General features: G+C 44.3%; 1 protein-coding gene across 1 annotated transcript; it reads left to right on the plus strand.

Moving 5' to 3' along the window:
- Nucleotides 1-399: 399 nt before the first annotated feature.
- Nucleotides 400-7,551, plus strand: MAP6D1 (MAP6 domain containing 1). The gene is made up of 3 exons (XM_015427434.1): nt 400-980; nt 2,782-2,899; nt 6,569-7,551. The coding sequence occupies exons 1-3, from the start codon at nt 400-402 to the stop codon at nt 6,644-6,646; spliced, it is 777 nt and encodes a 258-aa protein (XP_015282920.1). The 3' UTR covers nt 6,647-7,551.
- The last annotated feature ends 3,933 nt before the right edge of the window (nt 7,552-11,484 follow it).

Below are 11,484 nucleotides of genomic sequence, written 5' to 3' on the forward strand. Positions count from 1 at the left end.
AATGCAAGAGATTTCCTAGATAGCATGTGGGAAAAGTAGGATAGGATAGCAGAAAGCTCAGTGACTGGTGCTATCTCTCTCCCCCCCCCTCCCTGGCAGATGCTGCTGCATTAAGCGCCATCTGTTAGCCTTGGGGGGGGGTGTTTGATGGTGCACAAGGGGCATCACGTGTCCAACAACCAGGGCCTGATATTGACCAAAGGAACACGGGGTGGGGGGAGGTGCGAAGGAGGTGCTGCTATTGACACGCGAAGGGGCGCGCTGGAAGTGTAACCAGGCGCAGAAGCACCTTCCTCTCTTGCTGCAGACTCCCCCCCCCCTCTGTGAGAGAAGACCCCCCCCCCTCCTGCTTGCTCCATCCCTTCAGCCAACCATCCCTCCTTGCATGTTGCTGCCGCCATGGCCTGGCCCTGCATCACTCGAGTCTGCTGCCTGGCGCGCTTCTGGAACCAGCTGGACAAGTCGGATCTGGCCGTGCCGCTCACCATCCACAATTACTCTGACATAGAGGAGCCGGCAGAGGAGGGCGGGGGCGCCGCACAGCCGTCACGGATCCCAACAGGTGGCGGCCGCGGCCGCCCCCAGGGCCATCCCCGGACGGCCTCTGCCCTGCCTGTGTCGGCGTCCGCCCCCTCGCTGCAGGACAGCCTGGCGGGCGTCAAGAGGCCGTCGAAAAAGGGGAGAGGCGGCGACGGCCGCCGGAAGGAGTCCTTCTCCGCGGCAGAGACCCAGTACCAGCAGGATTTCCGAGCGTGGCCGGTGCAGAAGCGGGACGCCCTGCCGTGGATCGGCGAGTGCAGGAGGGGGGAACTCCTGGGGGCGCCCCCCGCTGCAGCCTCCTCCCACGCCACGATCCGCGGAGGCTCCCACGTGCACGTGCGGCCGACAACTGAGCCAGAGGGAGGCAGAAAGTCCGGCGGCTTTAAGCAGGTGTGGTCCTCTGCCTCGCCGCCAGGCGTCCGCAAGACCACCTCTTACAGGTAGGACCTTAACCGAAGGGCTGTCTCTTCTGGGCGTGCAGGTCTAGCTGAAAGGGGTTTCGGTAGGGCAGTTGGGAGAAGTGTCAGAAATAAGAATAAGGAAAGATGGCGCCTCTGAACATGTGCAGAGTGCATTTGGTGCCGAAGATCACACCAGGCTTTTTCTATGCAGGAAGGACTTCCACTAGAAAAGAAGTGTAAAATTTGCCTGGTTTGCCATAGGTGGAGTCTGCTTGTAGGTGCCAGAAAACTGGAGATGAATGCCGCATCCTTGAACTTGAATGAAATAAAATGTACACATCACAGTATACATTTGGCTTTCCTTTTATTGTTGGTGGGTGGGGGACTTCCCAGTACAGAATGTGCTTCCTATGAAGGAAAATTGTAATGTGAAGTAAGCTAGGTAACAGCATCCTGTGGCCTATGTCTGTGGGACCAGGGGTAAGGCTCTTAACACTATACTAGGCATTGCTCTTTGTGCCTTCCTAGTAGGGCCAGAAGGTTTCCTTATTTATTCCCTCTGCCTCCACTGATCTCCTCCCAGTGCATTTCCTCCAGAATGCAAAACTTAAATATAGTGCCAAAAAATAAATGTCACAGCTGCTGACCTTTGCAAAACACTATTTATTAAAAGGGAATGTTCCAGGAAACTAATTCCCAAAGATTACTTAATGCTCATCCCTTTTGCTAGACCCAGTAAGAAGAGCACAGACCATTAATGCATTTAATATATTGTACTATATATAGAAAGGAATTAGCAAAGCATTTCTTTCTTGCTGTTTTTTCAGATACATTCATTTCCCCACCCCCTTTGAGAGGGATCCCAATACATCGAAGCTCTATATTACTCCAGGTTACTCTAGATGGGCGTGGCCTCCTTTTGAAGTTCTGGGGGTCCTTTGCAAGGCATTCCCCCCTAAGAACAGCCAAGGCATCCTGCAATCTTTCTCCTTTAGCTGAGATTTTGAGCTGAGGATTTAAAGAAGTGTCCTGACTTGACCTTGCCTTTTTTTTTTAAGTGTAGAGTGACTCATTTGGTGCCCTCTTCCTTCCATGACAATATCCTAGATTACTCATCCCTGTGGAAATCTGGCTCTTAAAGAGGAAATCTCATTTTAATTTGTTTTTAATCTTGACTCAGTTTGTTCCAGGGTAGGGCAGCTGTCCTGTACGATGTTGTATCCTATCCAAGAGAAGCAGGGAGGTGTTGGGTACATAAACACAAAGGGCTTCATTGTCAGAGCAATGGTCTGGTCTCCAGTTGGTACTAAGAACAGGAGAAGGATGGGTAGCTGAAGGGCATTTGCCAGACAACAAGGAATGTGTTTAGGGGTGTTATGGTGCCCAGGAAGTAGCCATATGTTGTGATTTAGTTTAGTGATTTAGTACTAAGAGTTGGGTCCAACCATCTTTTTAACACAATCTTGCCCATTTTCCCTGTTTACTACAGCACCTGTCCTGCTTGGCTTTTGTCCATGCAGTTCCTATGATCTTCAGTTCTTTTTTGGCTGTCAAAGGGGATCTCTCTTCCCTTTTTCATCAGATGAAAAGCTGGTTAGATCCAGCTTTATATATCTGAGATGGTACGCATGCCCTTTCTGCATTGCTTGCAGAGTATTGATAGCTACTTTTATCACATACTACACCTACCTTAGACTGTGTGGCACAGAGGCAGATAAAACACATTTGGTATATTTTTGCAGTTTACTGTTTCCAGTGTTGTAAGCATACAATCGCCCCTCTGTTTCAAAGTATCACTGTCCACGGTTTTGTATTGATTTGATCTGCAAACTCATTTTAGGCAAGAGTATCGCCCATGGACTGGAGCAAAACGATCCAGAGCCTCAAAGATGAAGCAAGGGTTCATTATCCCAGAGGATCACTTTGTGAGAGAAACTAGCTACAAGGCAGACTTTAAGGTAAATGTACTTTGCAAAACCTTTGAAATGTAGGAGTTTAATAATGTAGGTAGGATGCAACTCATGGAAACAGCACAGTGAACAGTGCACAGTGAACGATTCTTTAAATGTCAAGAACTGCTAGATTGGACTTTTGGAGCAATAAGGCAGACACCCTGATTCTGCAAGACAGATTATGAATTTATTTTAGCTCACTTTTTTATTTGAAAGGACAATATTATTTTAAAAATACATCTCAAAATAATCACCATAACAATTCAAATATAGAAGTACAACAATTGAAACAGAATCAAACCACCAGAGATCAATCAATATACAGTCAAAACAAAATGCAATGCCTCTTAGCTAAATAGAGCACAGTTCTTAATCCCTTCTCCCAGAGGATCAGTGTTCCCCAGCAAGAAGCCCCTTGGCTTTTGTACTACTTTATTTCGGTTACTTCATTGCAGAAGGGCGGGATCGTCCCTGCAGGGGTGGGGCTTGGAGCCGGGACATCCCCAATGTGATGTCAGCATTGATGTTAGGGACTATCTTCCCGTTCCATTTGTGCCAGCAAAGCACAGGCTGCCGATGGTAATACCATCGGCAGCCTGGTTTGACAGGGGTTGCCCAATTTTTTGGGGGGGAGTTTCTACCTGGCCAGCTGGCTGGTGGGGAAAGCCCCGCCCCCAAGCCCCAAAACCCGCAGTCATCCCTCACCCTTCTCTCTTGATATAGAGGAGGGAGAGGGGCGGCTGCGTGCGCAATTTCCAGATGGACGGGGCCCTCCAGCTGTGGGCACTTAAAGGGATCTCTTTAAGTGCTTGCAGCCAGTGGGATCATCCCTGCAGGGGTGGGGCTTGGAGCCGGGAAATCCCCAATGTGATGTCATCACATTGGGGGCACTCCACCCCCTCCAGGAATGCTCCTCCAAATCCCCTGCTGGGGATGAAGATGGACCTGGCAACCCTATGATACCAGGGCACAGGGTCTTACAGTGTGGCTCCTTGGTCAAAGGCCTGGTGGAAGAGCTCTGTCTTGCAGGCCCTGTGGAACTTTAAAAGGTCCTGCAAGGCCCTAATGTCTTCTGGGAGCTCATTCCACCAGCACGGGGTGGCCACTGAGAAGGCCCTGGCCATTGCCATCTTGGCATCTTTGGGACCCAGGACGGCCAGACGGTTTTGAGACCCTGAACACAGTGCTCTCTGGGGGACATGTGGGGAAAGATATGTAGGCCCCTGACCATAAAGGGCTTTAAAGGTAAGAACCAGTACCTTGAAGTGAATTCAGTATGCTATAGGCAGACAGTGCGGTGTTTTTAGCACAGGCTGGATGTGCTCCTAAACGGGGGGACCCAACAGCAGCCTAGCCACTGCATTCTGCACCAGCTGAAGCTTCTGGATTTGGGACAAGGGCAGCCCCATCTAGAGAGCTTTACAGGTGACCATCGCGTGGATCACTGTTGCCAAGTCATTGCGTTTGAGGAAGGGAACCAACTGCCTAATCAGTCGAAGATGGTAAAAGGCTGACTTGGCAGTGGCTGCTACCTGGGCCTCCATCGTTAGGGAGGCATCCAAGAGCACTCCTGAACTCCTAATCTCTGGCGCTGGCACCAAGGGTGCCCCATCGAAGGTCAGGAGTGGGATCCCTACCCCCGGACTGCCATGACTTAGGCTCAGGACCTCCGTCTTCATTGGATTCAATTTCAGTCGGCTCAGTCTAAGCCAATAGTTGTATGCAACTAGAGCTGAATTGGGGGTACAGTCTGGCACCTTAAAGATTAACTGGTTTTTCCAAGCTCTTGTGCACATCCACTCAAAGACAGTATTTTAAAAAGAAACCAATACAAAATGGCATCATGGGTTATCTGTACAAAATTCCCACGATGATCATAACCAAAATAAAATAAAAAATATAAGCCATAAGAATTAATCCTCGAACTCCTTGCCCTCAGGGCTTAATAAACTTGGCTGGAAGGGCAAATGGGGCTACACATCTTGTAACTCTCATCTTGCTGTCATTTAAAAGATACATAATTTTGGCAAATAGACCAAGAACTAATTTTGTCTAGAACAGGAGACAACCATCAGATTTGAATGTCTGAGTAAAGACAGCAGCGCAGCAAACAGTGCTGTATCTTCAAAATCACAGATATGCTGGCGGCAGTCAAGACTAATCTTTTCTTAATAAACTTCAAGCACCTTTTGTAGGGACGGATTGATATCTGGCAGAAAAAGCCACAAGGTAAATTAATTTGGATAGGCTGATCCCCATTATAGAAGTGATCAAAAGAAGTTCTATAAAGGAGAGGGCTTCTAGACCCCTGCAGAAATTGAAATCTGACCTCTCTCCCTCCTTGACAGTTCTGTGAGTATGCTGGCTGGGGGGGGGGATAAATTAATTTAGAATATATATATTTATAACTGCCTCTACAGCGTTTCTTTCAGACCTTTATTATACAGTGTCTTCTAGAAATGTTGCCTCAGCTGCAACATGTCAATGTGGACAGAGACCACAAGATTCACAGTGTAATCCTAAACAAAGTTACATCCTTGTAAACCCATTGATTTCAGTGGGTCTAGACAGGTGTGACACTTCTTAGAACTGCACTGTCTTTGCACGATGCATCACAGATTGGGACACTTGAACCTGATTGGCTCATGGGATTTCAAAGTGGGTCCATTTGGATTTATTTTTAAATCAACCTGGTAGGTGATTTTCAGAAACAGCCTGATGTCATATTTAAGCCACCATTTTAAATAAGGAAGCTGGAGGGTTTATTTTTAGGGCAGCACTGGAGCTCTTACATAGTTGAATTTAATGGCAAAAATAATTTGTGTTTCTGCTTTCTATCAGTTTAATTCTGACATTCATATATCAGGGTAAATTCCAGCTGTTTTGAGAACACTCAGCCATAATAAGGACATTATGCTGTGCATACAAACAACTGTGGAACTGTCACCATATGTAAAGATCTGGAATGTGGAACATTTGTGGGTAGGCCTCCTGGGGTTTGGAGAATCATGACTTCTAATTTTACCCTACGTAGGAATGTTTACCTCCCCCATTTTCACCACTTGCACGTAGCCCCCAAAAGATCAGGACCAGTTCAAATGTACTGATCTACCGTTGGTTGATGTTGAAAAGACCTTGTCCATTATGACAGTCTACCTGCAGGGGCTAATATTTGAATACTGTTCAGTGTGATTGTCCCTAGCATAGTGATCCATTCATTTTGCACATCAAAGGAGATTACTGATGCTGGTGTGCTAACACTGCACATATTTGGAAACAAGTGCACAGGGAAAGAAGAGTCCTCACACCTGGACTGCAGCATGGGTAAGGGATTTTCAGCAGAGTAGCCATACATGGATTAGGATTTCTTTCAAAGAGACCTCATTTTGACATAGCATATTCTTCCAGACCCATGTTGCTGTTGTGTTTGTGTGTGGGGAAATCCAAGTTCAATTGTCTCTTAGCAATGACGCTCACTAGAAGACCTTGGACAAGACTCTATTTCTAAACCTAACTTGAACGCAAAGGAAAATGTAGCCTTTGACAAGAGACCCTTGGAATGCATTACAGTTCCAGGGATCCCTTTGTGGTCTTAACCTCAAGGGTAACTGGAGCCCACAACATTTTTGTACATAAAAATGGTGCTAATGTGTGATTTTCTTTTTTATGCTCTAGATACCTGAAGTGAAGGCTAAGTTCTCTCCCAACCCTTCTGCAGTTTTCCAGGCTCCATCTCGCATCCTCAATGTATGAATCTGGATCACACATATTTCCTGTTCAGGCAGCTTGAATGTTAAAATTGTAAAAATGTACAGCTATGCAACTTTCATGAGTGGGGTTGAGATAAGAGAAAGTATAATTCGGAGCAGCGACAGTAATTATTAGCATGTATGCATCTGTTATGAACATGTAAATCATAAAAGCACTTGAGTTGGAGACAGCATAATGTACTGTGGAGAATGACCTATTTTCATAGAAATAGGCTCATTACTGGTTAGGCTGGCATCATGCTTAAGGTACTGAATTTGGATAGCAACAGCAACATTTGAGGCAACGTGTATCAGGTTCGTAGCAAAACCAAACCCCCATAGAGCAGGAAGAGATTCTAAATGGCTTTTGAACTTTTACACCTGGGAATCCATCTCAGAAATTCTCTCCTGTTGTTGCAGGAACTCTCAAGGTCAGTAGAATGACCCTTTACCAGTTTGTCACAGAGATTTGTTTGTTCTGAATGGATTTTGAGGACATTTGGGAAAAGTAGAAGCAAAGCTCTGTCTTTCCAAGACTTCTTCAGGCTAGATGCTTTCCAGGTTCCCTTTTTTTATCCTGACATAGCTCATTCCATAAAGTCTTTTGGTAGGGATGTAACTCATGTCAGATTCTTTTTCATATTCCTGACATCCCTAGCCTCTGTAGAGCTCTGCATCGTTACCTGTGGGGTTGGCCAAAACCAAATCCTTTGTGCTTTGAGACTAGGTAAAAATTCCCTTTATCTAAACAATTATTCCCACCCACCCTGCTGGCGCTGCTGAAACACTTCTGCCACACCAGAGTTCCTCCAACAGGAAGGAGCTAGTTGTCAGTTTGGATGTGAAAAATCTAGGCTTCATCCAGAATGAATTATGTTGATCATAATGTTTTAGTAAATTAAAGGACATTACCCCAATTACATTAGTGGAGAGCTGGTGTGGTGTAGGGGTTAAGAGTGTTGGATTAGTATCTGGGAGACCCAGGTTCAAATCCCCACTTGTACCATGGAAGCTTGCTGGGTGACCTTGGGCCAGTCACATGCTCTCAGCCTAACCTACCTCACAAGGTTGTGGGGATAAAATGGATGAGAGAAGAATTATGTAAGCTGCCTTGGGTCCCCATTGGGGAGAAAGGTGGGATATAAATTAAATAAATAAAGTGGAAAATTTAGAAGTGGGGGGGGTGACCATTTATTTTGTATCACTGAGCCCCACCAAGTCTTACATTAAAGCATCCCAATAAAATAAGGATTCTAAATCATACAAATACAACTAAAAGGACAATAGATCCAGGTGGGCAGCCATGCTGGTCTGAAGCAGTAGAACAACTTTTGAGTCCAGTGGCACCTTTAAGACCAACAAAGGCTTATTCAAGGTATGAGCTTTCGTGTGCATGCACACTTCCTCAGCTACATTGAAATGGAAGTTAACAGTTCATATACTGTTGGTGGCAGATGGTGACTGTATGGACTTAGCTTGTTATTGCTGTTTAGTCTTTCAATATGTCAAAACATCTTCATTAAGTTGTATGCTAATTTGCTGTTTACCTATGTAGAGGCATCTGCCTATATATAGGAACTGTTAACTTCCATTTCGAAGTATCTGAGGAAGTGTGCATGCACAGAAAAGCTCATACTGTGAATAAACTTTTGTTGGTCTTAAAGGTGCCACTAGACTCAAAAGTTGTTCTAAAAACACAATATACATTCATTACATTGCAGCAGCAATAAATATTTCCTAACTTAAATGGCTGACATCCAATTGACTGTACGAGGCCTGATATAACACTGAAAAGGCTCCAAAAAGGAATTTAAATTTGCTGACAGTAGGAGAATTTATGTACTTTTTCAAAAATTGCTTTCCGAAACCTTGGGACTACTATTCTGAACACTCAGATCAGTCTTTAATACTGTGTACCTGTGTCTGTGTGGGAAGAGTAATTAAATTTTGAAAAACAGCAATGACAACACAACAGCAGCAACATAAAAGAAACTGCAACATTCCTGACAAAGTACCAACATTTATTGGGAAATGGTAGCACTAACTGGTTTAACTTAGATAATTGTAATGGACCACTCTAAAGCAATGACCAACTTAAGTTGTCACAGTGCAATTTAATGTGAATGTAAATACTGTATATAAAGATGACAGATGGCTTTTTCATTAAAAAGTATACTTATTATTTTATTAACCCTTTGAATATGTAAGGTAGAAAATTTATTGCCTTGAAAATCTTACAGTTATTGCTTGTACATCAGTAATGTTAGTACTAGAGAAGTGAATATCGCATCTTGGAATTATTTTTGTTATGTTATTCTACCAATGATTTTTGTTTAGTGTCTATCAGTGGATTCTTGCCTAGGATCTCTTTTGAGAAAACATTTTTAATGATAGTTTTTCCTCTCATAGATTGTATGTTTTTATCTGGAAGGTTTATAAAATATGAGCTGCCAGTTTATCATTTGTTTTCGTTCATGTTGCCCTGAACTCAAGGGCTCTGGCACACATCTATAGACTCTCTGATGTGTGTATGGATCTTCTGCTCATAGATGAGTTTCGCTGGACTGCAGAACTGGGATGGCTTCGTAGGTGGCAAGAGCTCTGAGTTTTCCTTGGAGTCCCAGAGAGCTTTGGGCTGGAGTTGTCAAATCTGACATTGGTCTATTAGAATGAAGGAAATATTGCTCACAATGGACTGTCAATCTTTCCTTCCTTCTTAAGTGTTGAGATCCTCATTGAACAAGAAATTACTATTGTTCGACATAATTCAGAGACATTTAGGCATACCCAAATCCCATTGATTGATAAGGCTAAAGTATAGCTGCATACATACATTGTATTGTTTTCTGTGCAATTTAGAATATGCCAAACTTGATTGAGTCCATCAGCCAGGATTCCAAGAGCTACTTTAGATATGCTCAAGGGCTCAGACATGCTCGATTTGTTATCCATAAAGAAAAATTCAGGTGGGTAGCCGTGTTGGTCTGAAGCAGCAGAACAAAGTTTGAGTCCAGTGGTACCTTTAAGACCAACAGAGTGTTATTAAAAGTGTAAGCTTTCATGTGCAAAGCACACTACTTCAGACAAATGGAACCCTTGTAACCCTTGAGGAGATTTTGTTCCATTTGTCTGAGGACACAAAAGTTTACACTTTGAATAAAACTTTGTTGGTCTTAAAGATGCCACTAGACTCAAACTTTGTTCTGGATTTGTTATGGGATTGTTTTTTCCATTGAACACCAGACCCACATGCCATTTCACAAACTACTTTGCAAACTTTCCCGTTTTAGAAGCCGTCCAGGCAGCGTGAGATTGGAGGTGGGACTGCTTTTGGAGTGACACGTGTACAAAACTCCCCAAGGACATTGTTCTTTAGAGCCCAGCCACCAAATTTTTTGTAACGGCGTGAACGACCACATTGTTTCTTTCAAGTCTGATAGTGGGAACATTTTCCTGTGGGGTGGAGGAAGAATCATGATTTATTTTTTTTAGGAACTCAGTTAAAATATTCTTATTTGCATGTTGAATGTTTCTGAGTAAAGAAACCTGGTAGTACTGCTTGACTGATCTTTTTCTGATGTCTTTAAACAGTTTTTAACTAGTTCAGTTAATTGCAGTCTTGAATTTTACTGAACAAATTACTGTCATTCTGGCTATTTGGTTCAAGTTGTTAATTTAATATATTTATTTTTAAAAAAGATTAAAGCAACACAACTAAACATAAAGTTTGTATTTTAAGAAGTAAAAAATAATTTAATAAAATGTATTTTGGCTACAGGTTCTTTTCTCAGTCTTTGGTCTAATCGTGGAAACTGTTGGAGTGCTAAAAGTGTGCTTAAGAGATATGTGTTCATATGCAGGGAACCAATAGTTTAATCAAGAGTTCTCAGTGAGAAGGGCTGCAGATCAGTTAATTGATTAACTGAAAGCTGCACATCCACTGATGTGTTGGTAGAGTTCTTATCTCCCCTTCCCTTTTGGGACTGTGATGTCTGGTTTTCAACTTGGCCTGAACCTGCTAGTCAGGGGTCATTACATAGAAAAAGAGCTGCAGGAGCTCATTAGCATAACTCATTAGCATATGCCACACCCCCTGACATCACCGGAAGTGTGCACCAGCCCCTCTGACAGGCAGAAGCACCTGGGATCCATTCTTTCCCCCCTCTCCCTTCCCTTCGCCTCCAAGTCAGGCGAAGGAAAAGGGGAGGGGGAGGATCTCAGGCGCTTCTGCCTGACAGAGGTGCTGGTGAGCCCACAGCCAGCCTGGGTGAATTATAGAATCACTAGAAATAATGCCCGTTGCAGAAATAAATACAACGGAATCTAGAAAGAGGCTCTGGGAGAGTGCTCTGGCTTTGGGCAAACAGTGTCAGTTTCCTGTGGCGACCTCAGCAGGGTTTAATGACAGAGGTCACTGTTTTCTCCAGAGGGACTGATCTCTGCTACCTGAAGAGCATTTGTATGTTTGAGTTTTCTGTAGCCCTCACCTGGAGAGTGGTAACCATTGTTATCCATTCTCCTCTCCCCTATGAGGTATGTTATGCAACTGAAAATCCCAACTGCCTTGCGGGGGGGGGGGTTTGAGGTGTGGAATGCACTGAAGTCCAATCAGCTTCCATATGCAAAAGACCAGGTTGTCGCAGCAGTTGTGGTGTGGGCGGGACCTGGGCTTTGCCTTCTGATTGGTGGCAATATATGCTGAGGAGCAGTGCCATCAGCCATACACTAAGGGAGTGCATTTTAGAATTAGAACTTTGGCACCCACTATTCAATTATATATAAGGAGAGATATGCCTGTTAGCCGCCCTGAGCCTCCGGGGAGGGCGGGATAAAAATGCAAAT

This window comes from Gekko japonicus, unplaced genomic scaffold (genome assembly GCF_001447785.1).
Source record: "Gekko japonicus isolate JY-2015 unplaced genomic scaffold, Gekko_japonicus_V1.1 scaffold346, whole genome shotgun sequence".
Lineage (NCBI taxonomy): Eukaryota > Metazoa > Chordata > Lepidosauria > Squamata > Gekkonidae > Gekko > Gekko japonicus.

Bases quoted from the DNA above. Each gene is read 5' to 3' on its own strand.
- MAP6D1 (XM_015427434.1), top strand. From the start codon at position 400: ATGGCCTGGCCCTGCATCACTCGAGTCTGCTGCCTGGCGCGCTTCTGG. The intron at 981-2,781 runs GTAGGACCTTAA...AACTCATTTTAG, and splicing joins CGCAAGACCACCTCTTACAG to GCAAGAGTATCGCCCATGGA. The intron at 2,900-6,568 runs GTAAATGTACTT...TTTATGCTCTAG, and splicing joins GCTACAAGGCAGACTTTAAG to ATACCTGAAGTGAAGGCTAA.